The sequence below is a fragment of the Lissotriton vulgaris genome, chromosome 6 (assembly GCF_964263255.1).
Source record: "Lissotriton vulgaris chromosome 6, aLisVul1.2, whole genome shotgun sequence".
In the NCBI taxonomy this organism is placed as follows: Eukaryota; Metazoa; Chordata; class Amphibia; order Caudata; family Salamandridae; genus Lissotriton; species Lissotriton vulgaris.
Window position 1 is genome coordinate 784,242,077 of NC_141694.1, and position 17,687 is coordinate 784,259,763.

At 46.1% G+C, this 17,687-nt stretch overlaps 1 protein-coding gene across 3 annotated transcripts in view; it reads left to right on the forward strand.

The window, feature by feature from the left end:
* AK9 (adenylate kinase 9) overlaps positions 1–17,687 on the forward strand; it is a 1,394,796-nt gene that overhangs the window by 509,364 nt on the left and 867,745 nt on the right. For all 3 annotated transcript variants that reach the window (XM_086926806.1, XM_086926808.1, XM_086926807.1), the window contains exon 22: positions 6,359–6,442. In XM_086926806.1, coding sequence (XP_086782932.1) covers positions 6,359–6,442 — 84 coding nt within the window. The remainder of the gene's footprint in view (positions 1–6,358; positions 6,443–17,687) is intronic.

Here is a 17,687-nt window from a genome sequence, read left to right on the forward strand (position 1 = left end):
ACAAATGCTCCTGAGAATGGTGGAAAAATGTTTAACCAGTAATTACTTTTTGTTTTATGGTCAACTGGTCCATCAAACATGTGGTACTGCCATGGGCTCCTGCTTCGCCCCCAGCTATGCTAATTTGCATATGGGCTGGTGGGAGGAGCAGGTGGTCCGGACGCAGTACCAGAAGGAGTGGGATGAAAACATTATTCATTGGAGTCGTTTTATTGTTGATCTATTTTTGGTCTGGAAGGGCACTGAACTGGAGGCTAATGTTTTTATATCAAACCTTCAGAAGAATGAGTTAAATCTATCCTTTACCAGCACCATAAGTAGAGACAGTGTCAACTTCTTAGATTTAACGGTGTATGTCGAAAATGGGAAAATCCAAACTAAACTCTACAGAAAACCTACCAGTGGCAACACTTTGTTGCACGCAAAAAGTTTTCACCCGATGGCCCTCAAGAGTAGTATACCCTATGGGGAGAGTCTCAGAGTCATGCGTAATTGTAGTACTCCATTGGAAACTGAGAAAGAACTAGAAATTTTGAGTACAAGATTCAAAGAACGGGGCTACCCCACTATGTGGATAGCAGAGGGAATACAAAAAGCCTCCAAACTGAAGAGAGAGCAAATCCTCTTCGGTAATCCTAAAGCCAGCAATAATGAAAACCAATGCAGATTTATAACAGGTTTTTGTAACCAACATGTTGAGGTGAGAAGAATACTCAACAAGCATTGGCATATCATTAAGAATGACCCCGTGCTTGGGAAAGAAGTCCCCAAGAGACCACAAATTACTTTCAAGAAAGCAAAATCCTTCAAAGACTGTTTGGTAAGCAATGTGCTTAAAAAACCCCAACCCAAAAAAACTTGGCTAGATAAAAATGGCTTTGTGAAATGTACAAAGTGTAAGGCATGCAATCACGGTGTAAACTGTAGTAAATACAGATTGGGCCTTTCCAACAGAATGGAAAAGATTAACAACAAATACACTTGTAAAACTGATTATGCTATCTACATTCTCGAGTGCCCATGCGCGCTCCGGTATGTGGGTAGTACAATCAATGAAGCCTACAAAAGGATTTTACAACACCTGCGAGCGATTAAAAATGCAGACAGGGCTTATCCTGTAGCCAGGCATTTTGAATTAATGCACAACAAGGATGCTAAAGGGCTGACATACTGTGTAATTGACTCGATTCCAGCTAGTCAGAGAGGGGGCAATAGATTGAACAAGCTAAGGAAACTTGAATCAAGATACATAATCAAGTTAAATACCAAGCAACCAAACGGTCTTAATATTGAAGAAGATTTGCATAGACATTTATGATATCAGTTATTCTGTAATTAACAAGTAGCTTCTGCTATAAACAAAGGTAACAACTATTTTGATCAGGATTAATATTTTGTGGACAGTACTTTTAATAATGTCAATTACACTTGGCAGTCAACATTTATTTGAATGATCGGGTATAATATCTGTTTATCAACAATAATGTTATAATCTGTGTGTTTGCTCACTTGAGCTCTATTTTTCGAATTATATGCAACTGGTATGAGACAACAACTCATTGAGTAACATGTAGCCGAAAATATAAATTAATAGTGAGTAATATAACTCAATGTATGAGTCGGCAGGCCCACATGGGCATTATTTTTCAGCTTATATAATGAATTGACAATGGGTATATAACACACATGTACAGCTCGTAGCTTTCAAACTAGGTGCCATTGTCGATAAAGTTTTGTTGACATGAGAGTTGAACATTGAAAATGCTCGTACCAAATATTTTATTTAAAACACTCAGTTATGCATGAATTGAATTAACTGACATTTGCTATGCATTTTTTTCAAAAATGTGTTCAATTATGTTGAAGCGAACGTGTAAAAAGAACATATAACAGAACAGTGAACTTTAAGTCTGTCTTTCCTGTCGGTTGACAGGTAGTGCCAATGACGTATTTTGAATATTTTTTTTCTTTAAAAATGGCCGCGCGCTCTTCAAACCGTAACCAGTGATCAAGGCTACTGTGTAGTCGAAACGCGTTTGGCAGCGGCGAAATAAAGAAATTTTGAAATCTCACACGGCGTGGTCGTTTAAATGATGGAGTAGCGAGACTCGATCCAAGGAGTCTTATGGAGACGACGCAACTCTCGGTTTGGTGGAGGCAGTGAATGCTTGGATACTTTCTGCATATATATATATATATATATATATATATATATATATATACAGAGAGAGAGATAGATAGATAGATAGATAGATAGATAGATAGATAGATAGATAGATAGATAGATAGATAGATAGATAGATAGATAGATAGATAGATTGATAGATTGATTGAATAATTATTTACCCAGTGGGTAGTTATAGTTAGGATCAGGTTTCCAGAGGAAAAGCATTTTTTGTTTTCCTAATAACATTGGCACAGTTTTACAGATCTTCACAAAACCTCAACGCCCACCTCCAGGACGCCGTCTATTTCCATGCACGAGAGCACAAGGTGGGATGACACGCAACATTTCCGTTCCAGAGTGCAAAAGATAACTGCTCCCGCAGGGTTGGAGCAACGCCGGCTCCCATTGCTACTGAGATGTGTGCGAGCAGGTGAGTCAGTCGGGCTGCGTGGGACCTGGGCCTCAACTCTCCAGCCCTCACCAATGGACCAGCTGTAAGCTCACCTCCTGATAAAGCCAATAGGTGCACATATTTTGGTGTTGCAGAAGGCTGTGCATGGCCTGGTGTTGTACGCTAAACAAAAACTGAAATATAACCGGAAAAAACAATGGTTAAAGTTATGTTATAGTTAGGTATAGATGTCAATGAAAACATACCATTTTAAACGTACAAAACCACTGAAATTCAAAGTTGTAGATATCTCAAGATTTATTGACCATCTGTTTGCCATTTGGAGTGTGCTTGTTTTTGTGCCAAGCAGTTTCTTATAGATATAAACAAAAATGATTTAAATCTCCAATTCACCAGTTCCATTAGTAAGTCTGAAGTGGTCTTTCTGGACCTACTTTTATACATAAGAGTGACTGGTTTCAAACCAAGATATACATAAAGCCTACTTCGGGCAACACAGTGTTACATGCCTTCAGCTTTCACCCAACCAATTCAATCACCAGTATCCCACATGTAGAAGCACTCAGACTGCGCAGATTGATGGCACAGAATTTTATTCAGCCATTGGAGAAATGGCAGTGAGATTCAGGGAGCGGGTTTACTCTGCAGAAGTAATTAGCTTAAAACAGTAAATAGTCTTATGTAAACCCCATAAAGAAAAGGGCAAACTGTTGGCAATTAACGGAGCAGAGCTTTTTACCTCAGTTTGTTATCCTGTTTTGCCTGCCATGCGTGCTTGATTGGGCGTGCACTTGGGGATTGGGAGGGGTTATATGGAGTACATAACCCCCTTTCCAGCACTTGGTTGGTGCTTGGTTTCTTTCCCGGTCCTGCGTCCCGGAAGGTTTGTGCTTTTAACCTCAGAGTCCTGGAACTTCCTGTCTTTCGGATTTTGCCTGACTTCTTGTTTTGTGGGCACTGATCGCTGAACACTGGTAACCTGGACTGGGAAGCCCACGTTGATTCCACGATTTAGCTGGACATTCTGTTTTTGTTCTCCTGAGGTTGGGGAAGAGTTGAGGTTTGTTTGCCTGTTGCCCTCTTCATATTTAGTTCTAGTTTTATATTTGGTTTTGTTTCCCACCGCTACCTCCATATGGAATCATATGTGTAGCAGAGTCTGAAAAAAACGTGGCTGTGTTTTCCGTTTATTTCCCTGTGTTCTTTTTTACTCCCCCTGGCCCGGAGAACTCCTAGAGCCCGGTGAGAATTTGTAGTCAGTAGATATCTTGTTCCTACCAAGGGTGCACCCATTTGGAGGCTGGGTACGGCTGCATCCTTCTCTCTAGTTAGTAGAAGGTTTTTTTGCCATGTTTTGGCTTTTTTCCCCTGTCTTTACATTTTGGATAAAAAAGAAGGTGTTTTGAACTCTTGCTATCTTCGATGGACACTAGAATCAGAGCTACCCCTGGATCTTTGTACAGTGTGGCTCAAGTGATTGTACGGAGGACATTGGAATAGGACAGTACCTTCAGCTTCATATATACTGTGGAAACCTGGTATGCGGTAAGAGAGTTTTTTCCCTGTTGCCCAAATGCTATGCCTTATCATGTGCATATATCTGTGTGATTTTGTGATGTTAACCTACATTCTGTTGATTTTTGTAGGTTGACTTTGGGTCCTGGTCTATACAGAGGAAGGGATATCTTGCCACAAGTGCTGGTGCACATACCTGGTCTCCTTGTTTTGTTTTTTCTCCCCACCTTCTTCCATGGTTCTTGTCTGCCATCGCCGGTATTTAAGATAGACAGTGGTGACGGGTGCTTAAGAGGAGGAGTGGGATTATTCTTTACTCCCGCAGTATTGGGTGGTTTCGTAGTGGTGGCTGGACACAAACATCATAAAAAATAGAGCATAGACTCATCACTCAGTTTAGCACTGAACACAACACGATTCACAGGATACTGAATAAAAACTGGCATCTGGCAAGAAATTACAATGTAATAGGTTCTGCGCTTCCAAATAAGCTAGGATGCAATTATAAAAGAGTGAGGTCCATGCATGATGATCTAGTTAAGAGTAGTTTATCAGCATGTACCACCAGTAACTGGTTTATAAGTAGCCACGGATTCTGAAAATGGAGCAAGTGCAGAACTAGTGAATACAGGATCAATACGACTCAGTACAGTACACCCCTGGAACCCCCCCTGAAAAAAATGAAGGGGATATTTAACTTTAAAACTGACTATACAGTAAATGTATTGGAGTGCCTTTGTAGACTCCGGTACTTGGAGAGTACTAAACTCCAAGTTCTCAAATGCATTTTACAACATGCCAGGGTTAGTAAGAATAGTGCCAGTTCATATCCAATTGTAATGCACTTTCTAGCAGTTCATGATAACAAAGACAGACACTGAAAGTACTATGTTATAGATAGAGTGCCAAGGACAACCAAGGTTGGAGATACGGAGAAAGACCTCAGAAAACTGCAATCAATTTATGTTCTCAAGTTTGATTATAAAAGGTCCAGAGGGCTCATTACCAGCAGGGCTACACAAACATTTGTATATTAGAGAAACTATGGCAGTAGAGTGATTTGTCCTTTATGTCCATTATCCGTTTGCTCATTTTACTCCGAAATCCCAGTTTTCTTCTTTTTTTGTGGTATAAACTTGATTTTGTGTATGTCACTTTTTGTTTAGCATAAGAGTAGTTGTCTCTGCATTATTTATCACTCTCGATATGGCATGGCTCCACGTTTGTCCAAAATGGACTGTGTCCACATGGGCCGCATACATGTTGGACTTTGCTTTACATCATTCCATATGTTGAAATTCATCCTTTCTTATCATGCATTGATCAGGTTTGACTGTTTATATTTGCATGCCATTTCTTTGGCTATACACTCAGTATAAATGCATTGTTTTGCACAATTCAATGATTCTATGTCAAACAATAAGTGTTCCTCCACTAGGGCTTGATTGAAATGAGGTGTTCATGGCCAAATGTGAGTTTCAATTAGTATCATTGTATCTGCACTAGGCAATTTTATATTAATGAATATTTCTCCTCCTACACATTAGGCACTAAGACATTTCTGCCCATTAGGATGTTGAAAACGCAGTGTATGCCCACTAGGGCTTTATTGAAATCAGATATTCATGGACAACTGTGGGCACTCACTAATATTATCTAATTTGCACAATAATTAATTCTGTATGAGCAGCATTTGATAGAGACCATTTTTTATAACATCAGGACACTGATTGTTTGGCCTGCATTACATTTTATTTTAAGTCTAAATTCTTAGTTTGAATTTTAGAAGGCATTTACAAGCTCTGTGATGAATTATCAGTGTATCCGGAATTTACTGCAATTATGTACACACAGTATGTTTTGGAGGTTTACACACTGCTGATAATATTCATAGTATTTTCACTATGTCAAATTGCACGTAATGTGACGCATAAATGACGATTGTCTATAAAATGTACCCAAAATGGCGGCTTCCATGATATGATCAAGGCTCTATGAAGCCGAAGCGCTTTTGTTGGTGGCCCCTGCTAATTAGTGAACGTAGCTAAATAGTGAACCCAGACCTTGTGTATGGATGTCTGATGTTTTAAAAAATGAACGGACTATCTTCGTATCTCAAGTAACTTTAACTCATGCCCTAATGCCCTGGTCTGCAATCAATTGCGTCAATGTATTAACTGGATAGATGCCCAGTTGGTGTTTGGGGCACTATGTAAAATTACTTTTTGCTGTTTTCACACTCTTCTTTTTCCCCATGGCCACAGATTTGGAAAAGGTTGACAGCAAAGCACAACAAGACGTTATCACAGAACAGTTGAAGGAGGCCACATCATCAGCACCAGAATCAGGTTAGTTAATAATGTAGGTAGATGATACTTTTCCAAATCAAATACCTTGGTATGATGGTAATTTGTAGTCTAGTTGATGAGAGGTTTATCACATGCCAAGCTACCCGATCTACAAGCACCTCAGAGGCACTTTCCCACTTATCAAAGTACATTAAGCTTTTAAATTGTCTATCAGCTGGTTTCTATGTAGTGGGAATGACTGTTGCACCCTGTCTGCTTCAACAAAATAAAAGACATCTGGTTAACAAAAATTGATTGCAAGAAACACTGTAGGAGTTTTCTGGTAAGTCCATGAGGTCCAACCCAAAACATTGCACCACACTGGGATAATTAAGCCACCTGAGGAACACATTATTGGATGCGGTGCGCACCCTGACTATCAAATTCAGATTAAGGAGGCTTGCAAAAATCAATGACAAAATATTAAATCCAAAATACAAAAAAGCAGTCACCAGTAGGTAGTTATAGTTAGGACCTTCTTTTTTGTTTTGACTATATCTTTGGCGCCGTTTGACAAACCTTAACAAAATGTTCAAAACTAATGGTGCTCTAACTTAGCTGCTGTGTTGAAAGTTCCAAAACACTTTTTCCCTATGTTACTTTCCATAGGAAACTGTTGATGCAGCTACAGCACAAACTGATGAACGGAATTACACCAAATTTGCTAGACAGGTAGCTCTTGGTGCACTCTTTTTGTTAAATGGTGGAAATCCGTTCAGTTGTTTCTGAGAAATGTTTACAGAGTTACAAATTTGGCCGCTGAAAGATCCGTGAACCCTCTCGATCTCGAGCCTGCGATCTGATTGGGGGGCAACAGTTCAAACCAGGAAATGTTAGCAGCATTGTTACTCTGTTGAACTGAGTCAAAAGAAAAAAGGTCCAAAAACTTTAAAAACTAAGAAGAAGGGGGCAGGGTAGAAACACCCTGACCCCTTAGGCCTGTAAAAATGGGTGTGGCCTGCGACCACCTCTCAGGTAGGGCTTGCTGGAGGTTACAGGTAGGCTAGTTGGCCCCTAAGCACCCCCATCAGCAAATGGGACTTTATCCCTCAACCAAGAGTGTTTGCAGAGCTTTTTACAAAGGGGGCGTGGTATGCTATCAGAACTCAACAATCCTACTATGTGGGACTTACTGGAGGTATTAGGAGGGGTAGTTGTGCCCCAAGAATGTCCTTGGGGCCAACTACCCCTCCGTTCCCTCCAGTAATTCCCACACAGTGAGATCTTAACAGGTCTTCGGAGGCTATGCACTCCTTTCTCCACCACTCTGCAAACGTGCCTCCTGGCACACTACTGGTTGGGAGATGAAGTCCACTTTACTCCGGAGGACCCAGAGAGCCAATAAGCCCTCCTGGTACCTCCTGTAAGTCCTATGCAGCGGAATTCCTGAGTGCTGGGCTGGTTGGAGGCCCAGCCCCCTTTCTCTATCACTCCGCAAAAGCGACTGCTCGTTAAAAAAACATAGAAATTCACTAAAGAAACACAGGTTTCAGGGATGTTATAGTTAGAAATTAGCATTTAAAAAACTTAGAAATTCACTGAAAAAAGCAAAGGTTTCAGGGACGTTATAGTTAGTAAATAACATTTAAAAATTCTTAGAAATTCACTGAAAAAAACATAGGTTTCAGTTACATTATAATTAGAAATTAGCATTTAAAAACCTTAGCAATTCACAGAAAATACAGCTGTGAGCTAACTATAACGCGCTCCCACGCAATGCACTGCTGATGATGTCACATATTACATATTACATCACTCATGACATGGCCAGTTACATCACTGAAATCTTAAATGACATCCCTGATTACCTCACTGATGACACCGTCCAATGACTGTGAGTTTAAGAATGTTTTATATATATATATGCTGCTGCATCACCCCACTTGGGTTTTATTTCAACAATAAGTTTGCACACAGAAACAGACTCACAGGAGTCTTCACAAAAAGATGTGCACTACCGGCACCAGAAGGTTACGTTTGTGGCCCCGCCCACTGAGGCATCCAGGGAAATAAAAGTGCCGTAAGGACTGTTTGGTGTTCAAACACAAACTTGTGCCATTGAAGAAGGTAACCTTTGTTCCCGAAACGCGTCTGGCTGCTTGAGTGAAGATTGATGCACTGATTATGCCACCTGTCTGCATGTTAGCTGTCACCATTGAAGAAATCGAGAATTCTAAGTTGCTATTGGCTGTTACTCTTTGAGGCTTACCTTGATGTTGGATGTTAGCGGCTGTGGCCCAGTCGCAAGAAACAGCCCACCGCATGGAAGCGGACCCGTGATGGAAATATCCAAGTTTCATCCGTACGATGGGAGCAACGTTCGAGATGCCAGCTTCTATTCACAGCAGACCAAGTAACATGCTGCTGCATCACCCCACTTGGGTTTTATTTCAACAATAAGTTTGCACACGGAAACAGACTCACAGGAGTCTTCACAACATTACGTGCACTACCGGGACCAGAAGGCTACATTTGTGGCCCTGCCCACTGAGGCATCCAGGGAAATAAAAGTGCCGTAAGGACTGTTTGGTTTTCAAAACACAAACTTGTGCCATTGAAGAAGGGAACCGTTGTTCCCGAAACGCGACTGGCTGGTGGAGTGAAGATTGAAGCACTGATTATGCCACCTGTCTACATGTTAGCTGTCACCATTAAAGAAATCGAGAATGCTACGTTGCTGTTGGCTGTTTCTCTTTGGGGCTTACCTTTATTTATTTATTTATTTGCTGGTTTATATAGCTCTCGAATCGACTCCAGATGGAGTATCTCTGCGCTTATTGGTCCGGTGACAACAGGAGTTATGTTTGAGTGGAAAGAATGGAATGGAATCTAGATCTCATTTTTGAACCGAACAGTTTTCAAGAGTTTCCTGAAAGTCAGATGTTCCTTGCATTGTCGCAAAGACAGAGGAAGTTTGTTCCATAGGGTAGGTCCAATGATAGATAACGCTTTACTCCCCTGTCTTGCTTTCTTAGCACGGGGAACCACTAAAAGAAGAAGGTTGCTAGACCTAAGAGATCGAATGGGAGTATAGGGAGTAAATTTATTTTTAAGATAGGCGGGTCCTTGTCCATTTAGACACTTATGGATCAGACAACATATTTTAAACGTAGTTCTCTGTCGGATTGAGAGCCAATGTAGCTGCTCAAGGAGGGGCTTAGATGCTGTTCTCGGGGGGCATTGAGGACAAGGCGAGCTGCCGTGTTCTGAATGACCTGAAGCTTGGCCAACACGCCTTCGTTGGCGGAGAGCAACAGGCCATTACAATAGTCAATACGACTTAAGACCAAAGACTGAACAAGAGTTTTCCTGACAGAGTCAGGTAGCAAAGGGAAGACTTTGCGTAACAGGCTAATGGTATGAAAACATATACCCGAGATGTAGGTAACGTGTTGTTTTAATGACAGATCTTGGTCAAATCGAATCCCCAGATTCTTCACGACCTGTTTAGGTTCTGGCACTGCTCCTAGGTCTTGGGGCCACCAATCCGGAGTCCAGAGAATTTTGGCTTCCCCAAACAACATTACCTCAGTTTTGTTGACATTACACTGAAGGTAGTTGACGGACATCCAGTTTGCCACTGCTTTCATACCTGATGAGAAGGAGTTTCTTACTTCAGCGGATAGAGTCTTAAAGGGGAAGAGGAGCTGAGTATCATCCGCGTATGATACTGGGATGAAACCATATCTATGCATCACTCTTGCCAGGGGTGCCACATATATGTTAAAAAGGGTGGGGCTTAAACAAGAGCCCTGTGGCACCCCTTTTGAGATCTCTACTTCCGCTTAACGATACGCACCCATGGTGACTCTCTGGGTGCGATCGGATAAGAAGCTCTTTAGCCAGTCAAGGGCTTTGTCCTTGATGCCAGCGTTCGACAACCGATCAGTCAAGAGGGTATGAGACACGGTGTCAAACGCTGCCGATAGATCTAATAGAACCAGGATCACTGAAAAGCCCCTGTCCTGGTACATGTGTAGATCGTCAGTGACAGACAGAAGAGTGGATTCGGTGCTATATTTTGGCCTGAACCCTGACTGAGAGTAGTCCAGGGTTCCAGCAAGTTCGATGTATCTAGACAGATGACGGTTTACATACTTTTCAATCAGTTTCCCTAAAAATGGCAGTAAGGATATGGGTCTAAGGTTAGTAAGGTCAGTCCATGGGATAGCAGTATTTTTCCTTATGGGTCTGACCAAGGCCCGTTTCCATTCACTGGGTACGGTACCTGAACTGAGTGAAAGATTCACCAGTTTTTCAATCGTGGGGCAGAGTTGTTCTGCTAGGACAGGCATTATCTTAGCAGGAATGGTATCATCTGGACTACCACTTTTAATCTGTAGTATCAATAAAGAGGTTTCTTGTAAAGAAATAGGAGGAAAAGTGTCTAGAGAGTATGTATCCTGCCTCAATTCCATATCTGCCTGATGGAGTTCCAAATCTGTGGTGGTTGCCTTATTAGCATGGACTATTTTATCGTAGATTGCATTAATTTTGTTGGTGAAGAAGCAGGAAATTTCATCACAAAGTTGTTGAGAGGCCATTTCAGAGGACTCACAAGCAACGGGCTTAACAAAGGTGTTTAAGATTTGATAGAGGACCCTTGGAGAATTCCCTGCATCTTTAATTTGTGATACAATAAAGGTTTCACGTGCTATACGAATAGCTTTGTGATAAATGGACAGTGCATCCCAATACTCTTTCCTGACTTCTAACAGGTGGGAGGTTCTCCACCTCTTTTCTAATTTCCTGGCTGTTCGTTTAAGTGTCCTTAGGTGGTCAGAGAACCAAATTTCCTGTTTGTTAGCCGGTCTAGGTTTAAACTGTTTTAAAGGGGCAATTATATCTATGGCTTCCCTGGTTGTCATTTCAAATTTATCAAGAGCGGTTACAATATTATCCTGCGGAGTGAAGAGGGGAGAGTTAAATTTGTCCTTGAAGCTAATGTCAGTGATTTTATGCCACTGTCTGCGTACACTCGGTAGTGAGATTGGACGCGAGGGAGTGGGTATAGAATAAGGCGTAGTAAATTCTACGATGAAGTGATCAGTCCAGTTAACCTGTGTTGCAGGAGGGCAAAAAACTAATGGGGCGTTGGAGAAAACCAGGTCCAGGGTATGACCTGCCTGATGTGTGGGCCCACTATTCCTCAGTATTAGTCCTAAGGAGGAAAGATCTGTTAATAGGGATTGTGCTTCGCTACAGTCCAACCTATCGCTATGTACATTGAAGTCTTCAACTAGTACAAAGTCACTATCGTTGTTAACGTGAGGGGCTAGTAGCTCTATCAACATGTTAGAAAAGTTATTACAAGGACCAGGTGGGCGATATACTAAAGCACCCTTTTGACTTTCTTTGGGGGAAAGTGTGATTTTAAAAACTAAAAGTTCAATTTCCGAAGTAGTTAATTCTTCTAAGACCAAGATGGTAGTTTCTTGTTTATACACAATAGCAATCCCACCCCCTATTTTAGTGGGACGGTCTAATCTGACTAATTTGTAATTACTCGGAATTCCTAATGTTGGATGTTGGATGTTAGTGGCTGTGGCCTAGCCATGGAAATATACAAGTTTCATCCGTACGACAGGAGCAACGTTCGAGATGCCAGCTTCTAATCACAGCAGACCAAGTACCATGCTGCTGAATCACCCCACTTATGTTTTATTTCAACAATAAGTTTGCACAAGGAAACAGACTCACAGGAGTCTTCACAACATTACATGCACTACCAGTACCAGAAGGCTACGTTTGTGGCCCCGCCCACTGAGGCATCCAGGGAAATAAGAGTGCCGTAAGGACTGTTTGATGTTCAAACACGAACTTGTGCCATTGAAGAAGGGAACGTTGTTCCCAAAACGCGTCTGGCTGGCGGAGTGAAGATTGATGCACTGATTATGCCACCTATCTGCATGTTAGCTGTAACCATTAAAGATGCCAGCTACTAATCACAGCAGAACAAGTAACATGCTGCTACATCACCCCACTTGGGTTTTATTTCAACAATAAGTTTGCACAAGGAAACAGACTCACAGGAGTCTTCACAACATTACGATCTGAAAGAAACAGATTAGTGTTAGATTCCTTACCTTAGAATATCCCCAGGTGTCAGACTGGATCCGGAAAGTTTTGCCTAGCAGTACCCCTGCACGTCGGTAGGCGTCACCTGCGGCTCCGCGTCCATCATCGGCATCTTGGTTGCCGGGATGATGTCGTCGCAGAACTTAGACGCCGCCCTCGTGCGCTGACGTTAGTTCTTGTACATAGCTTTCCGCGCCCGGAACGCAGAGCCTTGCCAGAGACCGCCATAAAACTAGGGCCCTCAAAGGGAAATACCTCAACCCTAGATATCGGTCCACAGAACGGGGAGGATGGGAGGGGCGGGAAGGAATCTAACACTAACTACTGTTTCTTACAGATATATTGTTACCGAAGCTAAGTAACTTGTGCACCTGAAAGAAACAGGTTAGTGTTAGATTCCTCACCTTAGAATAGATACCCCAGCAATACCAACCCCGGTGGTGGGTCTGCGGACAAAGATCACACCAGAAAATCCTGGAGAACGGAACGGCCGAAAAAGCCATCTCTAGGACTTGGCTGTCCAGGCAGTAGTGTCTAGCAAACGTGTGCAGCCTGACAGATGTCTTGTAAGGGGATTCCCCGACCCAGGGCAGTAGTAGCCGCCGTGGCCTGAGTGGAATGGGCCCTCAGCTCAACTGGGGGCTTCTTTCTAGCCAAGGAGTAGCAGACCTTGATGCACAATACCACCCAACCAGAGATGGTCCGTTTGTGCACCGCCAGTCCCTTCTTCGTGCTCACGTAACCAACAAAGAGCCTAGAGCTCACTCACTCTCCTGGCAGAGGTGATGGCAACCAGGAATGCAGTCTTAAGAGTCAAAAGACGAAGAGGGCAATTGTGAAGTGGCTCGAAAGGAGCGCACATCAGATAGGTGAGAACAAGGTTCAAGTCCCACTGAGGCATCACGAAAGGAACAGGAGGGAACATGTGTGTGATGCCTTTCAAGAAACTATTTACAACAGGGGACTTGAAAAGAGAAGGCTGATCAGGAAGCCTCAAGAAGGCAGAAATGGCAGAGAGGTAGCCCTTAAGAGTGCCCAGAGCAGAGCCTTGCTGGGCAAGAGAAAAAAGGAAGAGGAGAACCTCTGAAAGGGGGGCAGAGAGAGGATCCACAGCCTTTGCTGTGCACCATGCCACAAATTTTTTCCACCTGCAGGCGTATACCATTTTGTGGAGGGACGCCTGGCTGCCAGAATCACATCACAGACTTCAGGAGGCAAGTCAAATGGCCTCAACTGCCGCCGCTCAATTTCCACGCATGGAGGTGGAGGCTGAACAGGTTCGGGTGGAGGACCGTCCCCTGCTGCTGCGACAGAAGGTCCTCCTGAAGAGGCAGATGAATCAGGGGATCGACTGACATGCTGAGTAGCTCGGGATACCAGTATCTTCATGCCCAGCCCAGAGCCACAAGGATGACTTGGGCCCGATCTCGCCTGATCTTCTTCAGCACTCTGGGCAGAAGTGGTATATGCGGAAAGGCGAACAACAGACCGCAGCTCCACTCACGATGAAAAGCGTCTCCGAGCGAGTGCCGCCTTGAAAATTCCAACGCGCAGAACTGATGACATTGCGTGTTCTCTTCGGTGGCGAATAGATCTAACCAAGGCTCTCCACACTGCCGAAAGAGGCCTTGCGCCACGTCCAAGTTCAGACGCCATTCGTGATCCGTCATGCACCAGCGGCTGAGTTTGTCCGCCCTGGCGTTCAGGGAACCTGCCAGGTGTTGAACCACCAGGGAGACGCCCTGGTGTTCCAGCCATGTCCAGAGGCACAGAGCCTCCTGACAAAGGGTGCACGACCCCACCCTGCCCTGTTTGTTGCAGTACCACATTGCGGTGGTGTTGTCCGTGAAAACCTGCACTACACTTCCCCAGACAGGAATGCTTTAAGTGCAAGCTGGATCGCCCACAGCTCCAGAAGTTTGATATGGAGCCGGGACTCCGCCGGAGACCAGAGGCCTCTGATCTGCCTCTCTCCCATGTGGCCTCCCCATCCCAGGAGGGACGCATCTGTCACTACTACATGCTTCGGTTGGGGAAGGGAGAGAGATCTGCCGCTGATCCAATTGCGGTTCGTGAGCCCCCACTGCAACTGTTTCGCAGTGCCCTCCAAGATCTGGACATAGTTAGACAGGTTGCCCTGATGCTGTGCCCACTAAAACTTCAAGTCGGTCCCACTGCAGAGCCCGCATCCGCCACCGGGTGTGATGCACCAGAAGGATGCAGGAAGCCATCAGCCCCAGGAGCCGCAGCGTCAACCTGACTGAGACTCTGGATAAAGGCTGAAAGACCGGAATCAGAGCCTGAATATCCCGAACCCGCTGTTTTCGGGGATAAACCCGAAACTGCACTGAGTCCAGAACCGCTCCGATGAAGAGGAGCTTCTGGGAGGGACACAAGTGTGACTTTGGCACGTTGATGGAAGACCCCAGCGAGTGTAGGAGGTCAGCCGTAGTCTGGAGGTGGGAGACGACTGTTTGGGGCGAGCCCGCCTTCAACAACCAATCGGCGAGATAGGGGAAGACTGAAACCCCTAATCTGCGCAGATGAGCTGCGACCACAGCCATCACTTTTGTGAACACCCGTGGGGTGCTGGTAAGGACGAAGGGGAGCACGGTAAACCGAAAGTGCTTGAGGCCTACCGTGAACCACAGGTAACGCCGGTGGGTGGGCAGGACGGGGTATTGGAAATACGCGTCCTGCAAGTCCAAAACTACCACCCAGTCTTCTAGGTCCAGGGCAGTTAGGACCTGAGTCAGAGAATGCATCTTGAACTTCTCCTTTCGGAGGAAGCCGTTGATGCTCCTTAGATTCAAGATAGGGCGTAGGCCCCCTTTGCCCTTCTTGGATACCAGAAAGTAGTGATAGCAGCCTCCTCCTACTTCTGGCCTAGAAATGCACTCAACGGCCCCCTTGGCCAAGAGGGCCGTAACTTCCTCCTGCAGAAGTTGCACGTGATCCCCGACTGCGGTGGCATGACTGGAGGGGTCGCCTCGAAGGGGAGGGAGTAGCCCCTTCAGACAATTTGCAGCACCCACCTGTCCGATGTGATGGAACGCCAGTGGAGGAGGTGATGGCAAACCCTGCCCCCCACTGGCATCCATTGGGCCTGAAAACTCAGACTAGGAGGATTTTGAGGCAGATGCTGCGGGGGCGGGAGTGAACTGACCTTGCTGATGTCCCTTGGCACCGCCACGGCCGTTTCCACGTCCGCAACCGCGTTGAGGTTGGTTCTGTGGCCTATGGCTAGTGGACGTGTGAGGGCGCCCCTACCTTGGCCATGAAAGAGACGAAAGGCAGTCTGCTGGCGTTGGCCGGGGCCCAAGGACGTAGCCCTGGAGTCCTTAAAACGCTCAAGGGCGCTGTCCGCCTTGTTGCCAAAGAGGCGACAGCCATCAAAGGGCATGTCCATAAGTGAGGCTTGGACATCGCCCGAAAAGTTGGCGGACCTCAGCCAGGCGTTGCGGCGAACCGCCACCGTCGTTGCAATCGCCCTGCCTAGCGAGTCTGTGGTATCCAGTCCACACGAATAGAATATTGTGCTGCATCCCTTCCCTCCCCAAGGGCTTGGGTAAGCTTTGCCTGGATCTCCGCCAGGCACTGCGGCAGCACTTCTGCAGCCGTATACCACAAAGAGTTGAGTAACGACCCAAAAGGCAAGCAGTGTTGACAGACCGCAACCCCAAACTCAGTGAGGGGAACAGCTTCTTACCGAACTGGTCGTACCTTTTGGATTCCCGATCCGGAGGGGCGGTAGGGAATGAGGTCTGGAAAGATGAGGCCTGGATCACCAGGCTCTCAGGGGTGGGGTGAACAGACAGGAAACTGGGGTCGCCCTTTAGCCGGGCGGTGGCGTCTGGCCACATTCCGATCTACAGGAAGGCGTGTAGAGGGCTTGGACCAGGTGCCCAACAGAACATCAGTGAGGGCTTCGTTGAACAGCAGGAGAGGCTCCGAGGAGCTTGCCTGCGGTTTGAGCACCTCAGTGAGGAGGTTAGTCCTCATGGCCACGACTGGGAGCTCAAGAGCCAAGGCCTTGGCTGCCCTAGTCAGCACCAAGCTATACGCAGCCCCCTCCTCCATTGCCACGGTAGGAGGGGAGACAAAACCAGTGCCGGGCGAAGCGTCCAGGCCACTGGCCTCCCCCAGTTCATCTGCCCAGTCCTGGCTCAACTGGCACTGCAGTGCCAGAGGGTCCTCAGACCCCTCCCAATCCCCTTCATCATCTATCTCCTGAAGGTCAGGAAGAAATGATGGAGCGTGTTGTCGGTAAAGGGCTCACTGATCGGCGTCGAAAATGGCACCGGGCGGCGCCGGTCCGACGCCGGATCCGGACCGGGTGGGGATCGGGGCCGCCGCCGCCCGAGGGCTTCGCCGGGGGCATCACCCTTGATGACGACATCTGCGGAGGGGTCGTAAGGTCGACTGGCTTGTCACGGATCCAGGCCTGAATCCTGAGGAACCCTGCGGTGTCAGCACCGGAGTAGTCGACGGCGTCGGGCCGAAGCACCCGACAGCACCGGGGGCGAAGCTGCCGGCCCGCTTGGGCTCCCAGACGGGTCCGCGGGCCCGAAGGCACCTCGTCGGGACCCAACGGAGGGAAGCGCGACCTCATGGCCGTGAGGAAGGCGCTGATCTCCTCCGGCATTACGTTCAGCCCAGGGACCGGTGGGTGTGGAGCTGGACGCGGCGCTTGCAGCTCCAGCGGAGCCGCGTGGACGGTGGCGCCCGACTCCCCTGCTCCGTCATGCGAGCGTCGGGGGAAGTCAGAAGAGCGATGTCGCTTCTTCGACTTCTTGTGCCTTTACATACCTCAGGACTTGGAGCCTGATGAGTGGTGTTGACTCGCCGAGCTGTGATGACGGTGGCCCCGTGACCAGTCCCTCGACCTCCTCCTGGACCGGGTGTGATTTGTTGTCTACCTGGCTTGTAGAGCACAGACCTCAATTACCCCTGGACATAGAGGGAGCGAACTCGTGCTTTCAAGAGTGGCTGACGGCTGGTTTGGATAGTTGTATCCCGGCTAAACAGGGTGGAAAGGGACGTGGGTCGCCTAACCCGTGGTTCAATGAGTCATTATTCGGGCAAAGAAGGGCTGCAAGCAGCTCGAGCGTGCCTGGCGCCGCTCCTATGAGGCATCTGCAAAAGCAGAATACTGGGTGGTGGTTAA